Source organism: Hydra vulgaris, chromosome 01 (assembly GCF_038396675.1).
Source record: "Hydra vulgaris chromosome 01, alternate assembly HydraT2T_AEP".
Taxonomy (NCBI): Eukaryota; Metazoa; Cnidaria; class Hydrozoa; order Anthoathecata; family Hydridae; genus Hydra; species Hydra vulgaris.
This window is the reverse complement of record NC_088920.1, coordinates 22,595,001-22,609,077: the sequence shown is the minus strand read 5'-3', so window position 1 is coordinate 22,609,077 and position 14,077 is coordinate 22,595,001. Positions and strand designations below refer to the sequence as shown.

At 25.7% G+C, this 14,077-nt stretch overlaps 1 protein-coding gene across 1 annotated transcript in view; it reads left to right on the top strand.

Annotated features, from left to right (window-relative positions):
- LOC136074243 (uncharacterized) overlaps positions 1-14,077 on the top strand; it is a 49,852-nt gene that overhangs the window by 26,854 nt on the left and 8,921 nt on the right. Inside the window, exons 3-4 of the mRNA XM_065786549.1 lie at positions 451-735; positions 9,920-9,947. Of these exons, the coding sequence (XP_065642621.1) occupies positions 451-735; positions 9,920-9,947 (313 nt within the window). The remainder of the gene's footprint in view (positions 1-450; positions 736-9,919; positions 9,948-14,077) is intronic.

Sequence of the window (14,077 nt, the reverse complement as noted above, 5' to 3'; positions counted from 1 at the left end):
TATGAAAAAATTGTAAATTGAAAACAGATTTTCTTTTGTTCTTCAAAATATTTCATTTATAATATGTTATTTGATAACCAGCATATTGTTAATTTAGATTCTGTGTAGCTGTTCAATTTATTAAAAAGTTTTTTGCTGTTAATCAATTATCTTTTTGTTGATCTTATATATTATGTGTTTATTATTAAATACCTTATGGGTCTATTATTTTATCGCTATAGAATTTGCTTTCAAAATTTTGAATCTTAACACTTTTATTGGATTATAATTGTTACAAATTATGACTTAATTATCTATTAAACGCGTCAATCAATTTTTTAAACTTCTTTTAAAATCATATTTATATACTCACAAATACCAATTTTTTTTTACTATTATTATTATTATTATTAATTAATTGCCATTTTTTTAAAAAGAAGTTTAATTTGAAAAATAATTTTTTTTTTTTAGTGTCTGGAAATGAATTGGCTTCTCATGAATTTATTTCAAAATGTTGTGGTGAAATAAGCTATAATATTGGAAGTAATTGGTTGCGATGGGGAAGACGCCTAGGTCTAAGTGATTCAGATCTTGATAATATTGGCTCTGATAATAAAAATTGTTATGAAAAGGCTGATAATGTATTAAAAAAATGGAAGCAAAAAAATAAAAATCCTTCATGGGAGCAATTGAAAAAAGAGTTAGAAGCTTTTGATCGCTTAGATATTGTAAATGAAATTGAAAGAAAATTTCGAGGTAACAGTACTAACCAAGAGTTATATTTTCTTCTATTTACTGATATGTGTGTATATTTACATATATATATATATATATATATATATATATATATATATATATATATATATATATATATATATATATATATATATATATATATATATATATATATATATGTATATGTAAATATATACATATATATATATATATTATTAGACACTAGTTAAATGGTCTCAAGTCTCACTTTCTCGTCTGGTATCAGTGCGATACCATACAGTATCAGTATCGAAATCACGCAATACTGGTATCGAAAGTATCGTTAATGTTGGTATTGTTTGGTATCGCTGCGATACCTTACAGTATCAATATCAAGATCACTTGGTACTGGTGTCAAAAGTATTGTGTTTATGTGGGTATCGTTTGGTCTCAATGCAATACTTTACATTTTCGATATCAAAATCATGCGATACTGGTATTGAAAGTATCGGTTATGTTGCAAATGTTTAGTCTCAGTGCGATACCTTACGGTATCGACATCAAGATTATGTGATACTAGTATCAAAAGTTATTGCTTATGTTGGTATTATTTTGTACTGATAGTATCATTTAATATTGCAACTCGGGTCATCATGCAAACTTGCATTTTATTTTTATAAACAATTAGTGATTTGAAATAGTAAATTCGTATAATAAATGAGATGTATATAACTGACTCATTTAGTATAAAAGAAATTCTCAAAGAATGTTGCACAACATCATGTTTATCATTTAATTTCTCATCTGGTATATTTGTTTTAATTTAAATAATTGTGTGGTATCACTTCTGTATTTTAATTTCTCCTCTGTTATTGTTTTAATCAGTTTTTTCTATCGTGATTAAAAGGAAAGAAAAAATAATTAAATTATGTTAAATAGTGTGTAAGGGGCGGACAAAAAAGAACAGAGGGGGGGGGGGGGGTAGTCAGTGTAACTACTCGCCCCCCTACCTAAGAAATGTCAAATTTCAAAATATTATTGATAAAATTAAAAAAATACAAAAAGTACAAAAAATTATAAAAATACAAAAAATTATAATTCAGCATTTTATTATTTTTCTCAACAAAAAAAAAAGTATATATATAACCATTCAATATATTTATTACCAAACTAACTTATAACCTTTCTAAAATCATTCTAAATGATCAAATCAGGCTTGGCCAGGAAGGCGTGCAATTTCACGTCATAATATGACCATACAAATGCTATTTGATTTTACTTAACTTGACCACAGCTGTTAATAAGTTTTAAAAATTTATATGCGTTTTAAAAACGTGCTATAAAAACCTTAACTCAACTATAAAGAAACTTAAAAAAAACTTATTGTTAAAGAAGCAAATAACTTTTCGTAAAAAAAATAGCGAAAACAAAATAAAAATAACTTTACTTAAACTAAAATAGTAAAAATAAAATTAAAATTTAACTAAAATAAATAATAAACTATAACGATAAGATTATCTAAATTAAGTTTGGAATAAATAACTTTGAATAGTTTAACTTTACTAATGTTTTTATAGTTTCATATTATGGAAAACCCTTTTTAAATAAAGTAACAACTTACAACTGACAATTGTTTAATAAACGCGTACATTTAAAAGTTTAAAAAAAGATTCTAAACCATTCTTCGCACAAAAAGTAAAAAAAGTAAAAATAATTAAATCGTTTAAAAAATTGCTATAATTTTTTTTTATTTAAAAACATTTATTATAAAAAATAAATGCTCAAATAAATACAAAAAACATATATTATTCATTAATGTTTTTAGAAAAAATCATTAGCAGTGATTTGTTACTTTATTTAAATGCGTTTCAATAATATAAAAACGTAAGTCTTACTTACGTTTTTATATTATTGTATTATTTTATTATTATATTATTGCATTATTGTATTATATTGTATTATTTTATTATTATATTATTATATTATTTTATTTATATTATTTTATATTATATTATAAGATCAAAGTTATTTAATTCAAACGGCTTTCAAAAAAGTTTGTCTTTTTTTTTTCTTCTCAGCAAAAACTTTAATGATTCTAATATAAAGTTTATTAAAGAGACCTTCGCTGTTTAAAGTCGTCGCTTATAAAAATTTTTTCTTTTAATTTGGCCAAACCTGTCAAATGAAAGAGTTGTTTTATTTAAAAAAATGTAAATCTTATTTTTTTCATTTTTTTTTGTCAGACTACCCCTTAGAACAATGACCTGAATCCGTTCCTGCTGTGTGTAGTTTCTCATATTGTTATTCCATTCAGGCAAAAATTATCTGTGCGGATTTAATCGCCAAGGAAATAGTTTTGCTATCATTAAAGAGAGTTCTTCATATAATTCTCTAAAGGGATTTGCTTGTGATGCAATCATAAACGATTATTCTAAATGTGTATTATAAATGATTGTTCAAAGGGAATTAGTTTTGTAACTATCGTTAAAGAGAGGCTTTCATATAATTCTCCAAAGGAAATGGCTTGTGATACAATCGTTAATGATTATTCTAAATGAGTATGAGAAATGATTGTTAAAAGGGAATTGATTTTGTAACAGTCATTACAGTTATTTAAATTTAATTAATTGTGTGATATCACATCCATATTTTAATTTCTCATCGGGTATCATTACTTTAATCCATATTTTAATTTCTCATCTGGTATCATTACTTTAATTGAAACTCTTGTGGTATTGTAATCCTCACCTGATCTTTCATTCTGTGTTCAACATTCAACAACTAAACTTTAGTTTTAAACAATTAAATATTTTTGTTTTTTTGTTTTTTACCTCCTCAAGGCCGAGAAGGCCACTACAGATGAGGAGGCTACTTATTAGTGGTTATAACCTTCTTTCAACTCTATAGCTCCGAAACACGAACCTTGAAGAACAAGGCCGCTGCGCGGAGAAACAAGTTGAACATGGTACTACCAGGGTATTGGTGGGGATCGAACTCAGAACCTCTCGCTTATGAAGCGAGCTCTTTACCACTACACCACTACCGCACTACACTACTACCGCATACTACCACCACTTACCACAACCGCATATAAGTATACTTTAGTTATAAAAGAAACTAATCTTCACTCATTATGCCTTTTACAACATCATTAATCTGGGATTAATTTAAGAAAAATATAGGTAAACACTACTTACTAAATATTGTTTATACTTTATCTCAAAAGGTAATTGCCGGCAATGCTGGGAAAGATTGATTACCAGCAGAATTGTTTTTATATATAATAACTTAACTCTCAGATGTAGTAGCTTGCGTGGTCAAGTTATGGCCTATTAGTCCAAAGATCTAGGTTTAAGTCTTTCCAAAGGATTTAATTTTTTAAATTTTTTAAAATGAAAAATGGATTTTTTACGTTTTTATGTTATAACTATTAATGCTTATTAACTATTAGGATTTTAAAAAATTTAGTTTATTTGGTGGAGCAATAATTCATAAATCGACTGATTTTTTAGGGGAAGGCTCAAAGCACAGTTTGCTATATTGACTGCCAAGGTGTATGTCTACCCACTCTGAATTTTTTTTGTTTCATATATAAGTACCTACTAATTGTAAAAAAAAAAAAATTAAATTTAGGTCCATCAAAGGGTCTTTTTTTGGTGATAATATTTCCGAAATTATTTAACTCATTTTACATTGTTTAGATGTAAAATTTACAGTAAATGACGCCAAAATTATTAAAATATTAATAGAGGAAAATCCTAAAATACCAGACCTTGCATATATATTTATATCAAAAAATTATAATATAGTAAAAAAGATTTCTAAAATTTAAAATAAAATTTTAAAGTTTTCTCATTTAATAGATTTATTATATGCTATTATTCCATATAATGCCTTCAAACTAAACATATACTAAAGACGTTTACACTTACAGACATTTGTACGTAATGCTATACAAATGGAACCAAGAAGATCTTAGGCCATTAAAACATAGTCATAAAAAAAAGTTCATTTTTAAGATTATGATTCAAAACTAAACAATAATATTAAACGCCAACCTAAAAGTTAGGCCAAAAAAATTTTGCGCATTGTTGTCGGTTTGTGACAAAATAAACCTTTATGTGTGAAGTTTCCTTGTGCATTTATCTTACATTTTTTGATTAATTTAAATTAGGTTGCATACAAATGCATACAAATATATAAAACTGGTACAGATATATCATTTACGGATAAGAGATTGTATTTGTTACAATAGTAGTAAATAAGTAGTTTTTGTCTTTACTAGAATACATCTCATAAAAATATTTCATATATCTATAATAGAAGGAGTTTTTTTAAAAAATTTAAATAAAATCTTATTTCTAGTTTGTTTCTCTAGTTTTACGCCGCAAAGAGACGTCACATACGCAAAAAAAATGTGACTTCAACAATTTATGAAAAAGCCTCAACTATCATTTTTAAAGGTCTAAGAAGCAGGTGACGTAATTTTAGCAATCAGAAATTATTAAGAGAGGGGCAAATCTTGAATTGAAGTTTCAAATTTTCCACTTGGATGAGACAATATTTCGTTTTTTTTTTATTTTATATTACCTATGATCCTGAATAAAATGTTATATAAGTAGATTTTTTACATTTTATTAAAAATATACATAAACAAATAACATTTGTTTATATACAGTGGAGTAAATAAAATTAGCATCACCATGTACTGATCCAATGTTTTGTAAATCTGTAAACAAGTTTGTGCGGTGCATCTTTTATATCCACACACATATAATTTTTGTTACAAACAACAATTTTTTAGATTATAATATAGCATAATTAAATTGCGGTACATTTGATAAAACCATAGAGTGTATAATACTTGATATTTGCGGTAACAAATAGAATTAGCCTCATCAATAATTATTTTCAGTGTACTTGTATATTTTGATCTGGTAATACGCATTTGTGATTTGGTTTTTTATCATTATTTGTAAACTAAACAAAGGCTGTGAAATCAGTGCTCATAAAATTTTTAATGTTTGGTTTTTGAAACCTTAATTTGAAATGGGACGTGGTAAGCATTTAACGAATGAAGAATTAGCAGTAATTAAAGCATACAAAGATACAAGCTTATCTAATGGAGAAATAGCAAAGAAAATTAAAAGATCTCCAAAAGTGGTTAATAATTACTTCAAGATTGGCGTTAATTATTTAACTTATAAGGGAAGTGGTGGCAAACGTAAAATTGATAATCGTACTAAATGAGTTATTGTGTGTTGTGTTGCTGCTCAGAACATGACTGCATCTCAAATTCGTGCTGATTTACAATTACCTGTATTTGTTCAACGTGTAAGACAAATCTTACATGAAGATCCAAACACAGTTTGGAAAAAGTGTAAACCAAAACTAAAACTTACTACTTGTCATAAAGAAGTAAGATTACAATTTTGGAAAGAACATATGTCTTGGCAGGAAGAATGGCATCAAGTTCTCTTTAGTGATGAAAATAAGTTCAATCTAGATTGTCCTGATGGCAATCAGTATTATTGGCACGATCTTCGAAAAGAGAAAGAAACTCGGATAAGTTGTAACTTTGGTGGTGAAACTGTTATGGTTTGGGGGTTTTTTTCTTTGCTGAAAACTCCCACTGTCATGGATTTCAATAAATATCAACTCACAGGACTACATTGACTTATTAGAAATAAGTTTGCTTGAACATGGTGAGGAATTGATGGGTGAAAATTTCACTTTTCAACAAGATAATGCTACTATCTATAATTAAAAACTTACAAAAGCTTGGTTTAGAGAAAAAAATATTCATGTAATAGAATGGCCTGCATGAAGTCCAGATCTTAACCTATTTAAAAATCTACGGGGAATACTTTCTAGAAAGGTTTCTGAAAATGTTAAGCACTTTAAATCCACCTTGGAGCTGAAAACTTGTATCAGAGAAGCTTGGAATGAAATACTTATAGAAACTATCCAAAATCTTGTGACTGGTATTTGTTAAACAGGAAACATTACTAAATATTTAATGAGCCTAAAAGCAATATATTTTCTATATTTTCTTGTATATAATGTAAATGAGGCTAATTTTATTTTCTCCACAAATTTTTTTTTTTCATTTGTAATTAATTAAACATACCAATTTATAAATTTTTAGTTGTAGTAAAAGATATTAAGAAATAAAGTAGATTTAATAATTGTTTCACTGCCATTTTTGTTAAATTAGAATGAAAACTAAAGGTGAGGCTAATTCTATTTTCTCTGCTGTATATTGTTTATATAGGGATGGTTAAGCGCCAAAATTTATACAACAAAGTTTAAAAAAAATTAGTTTTATATTAAAAAACGATTTATATAATGTTTCTTTGCAAACACCAATATACTATACTTAAAATTTTTAAGTGCACTGAACTGCAATTTCTTTTAATTATTTTGGTTTAGTGGCTTTTGTTAAGAGCTTTTAAATTTTGCGTCAAATTATCTCATTTTAACCTATTCATTGTATCATCCATACTGCAGCCATTTTTCAAAGTGCCTTTAGGTAAAAAAATTTGACTTTTTTACAAAATAAGCTAGTTTTGATGTCTACAAACGTTATTATTTTCAAATATTTTATATATACATATTTTCAAAGAATATATACATACTCTTATATATATATACAAAATATATATATATATTTAAACAATTTTAAAATGTATTCTACAAATAGAGTGCTCAATGTTTTTAAAAGAACAGAGCAATTATAAATTAGTAGAAAATCACTTAACACACGCATATATATATATATATATATATATATATATATATATATATATATATATATATATATATATATATATATATATATATATATATATATATATATATATATATATAACACACACATACACATAAATACATACATACATGGCCCCCACAAAGGAACAGGGATGGCGGTACTGTAGCACTAGGGCCTGAATGCAAAAAGGGCATGGTGATAGTAACTGGAAAAATACTAAAATTGAGTGAAATTACTGTTTTGAATTAAAAATAAATGTGAAAAGATAAGAAAAACTTTTAAACCAAAAACATATCTAAAGTTAAAAATTTAAAACAAACAGACGTTTCATCAATTCAGGTAACCTTCCTGATTTTTTACTTATTTCACATATTTTGTTGTTTTAACAAGGTGGAGTGAAAGAAATTAAGTAATTTGCTGTGTTAGATATTCTCCAGGGAAACATAGCTACAGGCTGAAAAATATAAGTCGATAGTTGCTAGTATTTCATGCTTTTTGGCACGAAATACTAGCAACTATCGACAATTAGAACTTTGTCATACAAAGCAAAGGAATATCTCTTTATGTTGAAACAGCCCTTATCTAAGATTTAGTGAAGGAGATAACTCATATACTCATGGGAAAGTATTTTTCAAGAGGCAAAAGTTGTTGCACAAGTTATTGGAATACAAGCTCAATTTCCTACAAAAAGGAAATTCTTTTACTGAACCAGATCAATATTTCATAACTTCTATCGTTTACCCAGTATTAGATTTTATAATTAATGATTTGAGCACACGATTTGAAGAAGCCAATGCATTATGTGATTTATTCTCACCCATTTTGAATATGCAGAAATATTATGATGGACCTAAATTTAAAAGGTGCCAAACTTGTAAATATATACAAGAAAGATCTGTCAGAAGATTTAATTAGTGAAATACTTCATCTGAAAAGTATATGCAAAACAGTTTTTGGTATTGAAAGTTCTCCCCTTTGTCTGCTGAATTTAATTTATGACAAACAACTTCAAGGCATTTTTACCAACATCTGTCTGGCAATTAAACTGTTTTTTACAATTCCAGTAACTGGAAATCTTGTTTGGTTGTAAGTAATCAGGCCATTTTAATTGTTTTGGTTACAGGAGTTAATTTATAACTTTCTTATTATATATGTCAAAGAAAAATATTTTGCGGGAAAATATTTTCCTGCAAAAAAAAATGTGTGTGTGTGTGTGTGTGTATATATATGTATATATATACATATATATATATATATATGTATATATATATTAATAGTATAATACTATTACTAAAAATAATACTATTACGAGCTTTTACACTAAACGTACAAATTTGTTGTTTTTTGTTTTTGTTTTTTTCTTGATTATAAATATTTAACAACAAAAACATACAAACTGTATAGATTTTAGATTAAAAAAAAATCTTATATAAAGTTAATTCAATGTCTTTTTTATGAAAAAATCTCAAGTAAACAACTTTTTCTTTCGGGGTTACTATCTTAACTTTTATGTGTATTTACTTATTTTCATGCGGTTCTGTGCATAAATAGCCATGGCGTACTATTAAATATGCGCGCTTGAAATTATTGGAACTGTGAAGATGTCAATTGCAAATAAATCAGCGTCTGATGCAATAAAATCAACTAATTGTCATTCAAACTTAATTATGTAATTGTCATTCAAACTTCATAAGTGCTTTATATTTTATGCATTACTTCTTATCTTGAAAAGATTATTTTTATCTCTTATCTAAAATAAATCTGAAATCTTCTCTTATCTTATAAAGATCTCTTATCTTTATCTTACTTCTTAAACAATAACTAAAAAAGTTTTTATCATTTTTAAATAAAAAAGTTTTTAAATAAAATTTAAAAACTTTTTTGTTTAAAAATGATAAAAAGTGGCTAAACTGAAATGATATAATGTTTACGTTGCTTAATTGGTATAATGTCTAATTGCTTAAAAGGTATGTAAATGGCTTGCCATTTAATGTTTTAAAACAAGACCTTATGAAGTGTTCTTTTGTGAATAAAATTTTGAAATTATCATCTACTTAACAATATGTCGGAAGAAAAAGTTCTTCCTCTTTCCTAACTTCTGAATTTTTAATTGCATCTGATCAGCAGGGTTTTTTTTCTAGTTTTTTCTTATTGATCTTTTTTGAAAATGACTTTTTATTTCTTTTCTTAGTTTTGTTTTGATCTAAAATCTAATCGTTTTGAGCTAAATGTTAAAATAATAATATTACCTTAATTCAGTAACAGTTCACTGTTTTTTTTTTTTTTTTGGTTTGTCTATATTTCTATTAGCTTTTCTATCTACTTTCTATTAAATCACGAAAAACATGGTGTTTTCATTATACAAAATAATAATGCAAAGCATTTTGAAGAACTTTTTGATTTTTATGATGAAAATTGTTTCAACATAAAAATGTTAAATACTTTAAATTTTAGATACCTTATCAAGTCAAGAAAAATTTAGGTAATAAAATATTTGTTTATTTATTTATTCTTTTTTTCAATATTTTAATTTTTTTTAATAGTTACCTGGTGTTAATTTTATGGTAGAAGAAACTTATATAAAATTAATTTTTTGTTAATTGTAATTGATCTTAAATCTGGGTTGTGATACTCTTCCGGAACTTTGATTATATATTTTGTAAAAATTATTAGACAGTTAATAGAGAAATTATTAAACAGTTTTTCAAAATATATCAGACTAAATATTTATTTTAAAATATTTTACTCTAAATGTTTCTTTCCAATTTTTTAGCCTAAATATTTCTTTCAAAATATTTTAGTCTAAATATTTTTTTTATTTTGTAAAGTTTGTGATTTAGGTTTTAAGAAAGTTTTTTTCTAGTAATTTTAAAAATATTTTAGCGACATCTGTGGAGATGATTTTGTGTTGTGGGTGTTGAACTTTAAATATTGTGTTTAAGATTTTTATGGGGTGCATTTTGTTTGATCTGATGTTTAAGGGAACAGTTTTTGTATCCACTATTTTTTAGTGCTTGTTCATAATTAATTTTAGATTGTTTAAATATAAATTTTTACTTTAATCACTTATATACACTTATGTGTATATATATATATATATATATATATATATATATATATATATATATATATATATATATATATATATATATATATATATATATATATACTAGCAGAAAGCAACCCGTAATTATTATTAATTAAATCATTAATAACAACCCGTGTTATTAGTAATTAAATCATTAATAGCAATATGACTGACTAGTCAAAAATAGTTAAATTCTAAGACTAAATAAAAAAATAGTTAAATTCTAAAGACTAAATGAACTAACAGATTTCATCTTAAAAAATATAATTAAGTACAAATTTATTTATAAATAATATTTTAATTTGGGCTCCTTATCAGCAATGTCATTGCTTATAGTTAACGACATAAAGACAAAAAAAACTTATTCACTTAATCAGTTTTTTTTTTTTTTTAAATCTGTTACAACACAGCAGGTACCAAAAGAGGAAAATCAAGAAAAGCCTGCAAGTACCTAAAAGAGTGCTTCCAAGGCAGCATGCTAATAAAAGTAAAAAAGACACGCAATAAATATTTATGAGCATAAGAAAAGTAACTGTTACTGTTTACAACAAAAACAACATCGTAGCACAAAATAGCTTAAACACAAATAATCATAAAAACTGGTTTTATTATGTAAACAAAATTATTTTTACCTTATTATGTAAAATACTAATGATTAATAGCGTAAACTTTACATCATATAAATTTACTAAATTAAAACCATGTTTCAACAGTAAGCAAGCTAATCAAGTGATAACAACTAAAAAAAGCTCATCAAGTGATGTAACTAAAAAAATTAGCAAGCTAATCAAGTGATGCAACTAAAAAAAGGGCATAATTATATGTTTGAATTTATAAAAAAGGTTAATATCATTCAAATTTAAGACTTATTAATTTTTGTTATAAATAGTAAAATTCATACTTAGTTTTGTTCTTAAGTTAATTTGATTTTACTTACGTAAAATCAAGTGTCTTAAGTAAAATCAAATCAAATATAAAACATAATATATTATTAAGAAAGTTTACAAAATTAAAAAAAAAATCACTGAAGAAAAAGCGGCAACCAAAGAAAAAGCGGCAAAAGTTATAAATATCTTCACTGATAGAAGACATTTACAACCTTTTGATTGCTGTTTTTTCTTTGGTGTCTCCTAACACCCCAGTATGGATGAGCCCTCCATTTGAAGGAGGGCTCATTCATACCGCCATTACTACATTACTTTTTGAAGGACCTCTCAGAGAGAGGCCCCAAGTGTTGGGAGCGATAATTTCTGTAGTGCTCAAATGTTAACGCATCTAAAATTACAAACGCTCTCAAATGTTAACGACTCTAAATTAAAAATAGAAGAATATAATAAAAATTATAAATATTTGCAATTTTATTTAATCAAAATATAAAGCATAACCTCACTATTTTTAAAGGTAACAGAAGACGGTGCTAAAGATATTTAAAAAAAAAAATGAATAAATTAAATAGGGTTAAATATGTAAAAAAATTTATTTTAATAAAATTATGAGTATAACGTGACAAGTTAAAAAATGTCATATTTATTAAAAATTATAAATATTTGCAATTTTATTTAATTAAAATATAAAGCATAACCTCATTATTTTCATTGGTAACAGAAGACGATGCTAAAAATATTTAAAAAAATAAATAAATAAGAGAGTAAATTAAAAAGGGTTAATTATGTGAAAAATTTTAATAAAAGTATAAATAAAACCCAGTTAAAAAATGTCATATTTATGAAATAATTCCTTCACATAATGCACATATATCTCCATACAAAATATAAAACACAGCCCTATTAGTTATGCTTCTACCAGACACTAAAGACAAAAAAATATACCTTAGAATAATCAATAAAATAATATTTACATTTAAATATATAATTATGATATTTTTACCTATTCCCCTAATTTCTTCCATAAAGTTGTCTAAAGAAAGAAAAAAAGATATTTGAAGCTAAAACTAACTAAAAATAACTATAAATTAAACTAAAACTATAAACTAAAATAAACTTTTAATCTTAATATCTGTACCTCAGAAGACTTAAGTCAGTTGTCCATTTTTTTGTGAAAATGAGTTATGTATGAGACCTTTTTAGTTTTTTCAGTATCTACACAGAGGTATTAAGACTGTTGTTCTACGACAATGTGAAACAAAGTTAGATCAATATAAAAGGTTTGGTGTCCTACAATGTTCAAAGGAGAAACGACTGTTGTCCAGAAACAACTTTTTTCTTTTTTTTTATTTAACTTTTTTTTTTGTCAAAATTATATATCATGCGCCTTAAGACAAATTAAATAAAACACAAAAAATATTGCACTAATTTAACCATCAAGAATAAGCCAATAAAGACTAATTATTTTACTATTTCCTCTATCCTGAACAATTTATAAAATGTGACAACCAACTTTGTTTTCTGAGGTACAGATATAAACGCTTTGTTTATATAACTATACTAATCATATAACTTATACTTAGTTTTTGTTCCAACAGTGTTTACTTTATCATGAATAATTCGCTTATTTGCTAAAATATTGGCACAGTCGTGACCCTTGTATATGTATTTGTACAAATATTTAACAGCCTTAACAGACATGCAAGATTTAACATCAATGCAAGCTTGATATTTCTTTGATAAACATGGTTTGTAAGGTACTACCCAGCGGTTATCTATATTGTTACCTTTAATATTGAATCCAAACCATTATCACGATGTCTTTAGCATGGATAACCATTATGAATGGCTACTTTGTTAGCATTAACTTCTTTAGGATAGTTTTTGCTGCACACCCCATCTTTCATGCAAAGAGAGTGTGGATTCAGTATGCCACATGGATTGTGAATCATGCAAGTTTTAACAACATCATAAAGATCACTATTAACAATCGGAATTTCTCCAGATATTAAGTTATTGATATCATGTGCTGTTTCAAGTTTATCATCATTTGCAAAGTGAAGTAAAATATGACACGTTCATATTTTACTTCAAATATATCTATCTATATATATATATATATCTATATATATATATATATATATATATATATATATATATATATCTATATCAATATATATATATATATAAATATATATATATATATGGATATATATATATATATATATATATATATATAGAACCCTTAGATGTTGTCCGAAAGTTTTTTCGATATTTTGTTGACAAAAAGTAAAAATTAAAATGCAAGACCGGAATTTTTTTTTTTTAATAATGATAGACTGCCTGCCCCAACCAAACCCTCAGTCGATGTAGCAGCACTCCCTTGCGGGTCAGGCTATTTGTCAGTCGATGTAGCAGCACTCCCTTGCGAGTCAGGCTATTTGTCAGTCGATGTAGCAGCACTCCCTTGCGAGTCAGGCTATTTGTCAGTCGATGTAGCAGCACTCCCTTGCGAGTCAGGCTATAAGATAGTCGATGTAGCAACACTCCGCGCATGATTTACAGTAAAAAAATAAAAATAAAAACATTTTATTAAAAAAAATAAAAATAAAAACATTTTATTAAAAAAAATAAAAATAA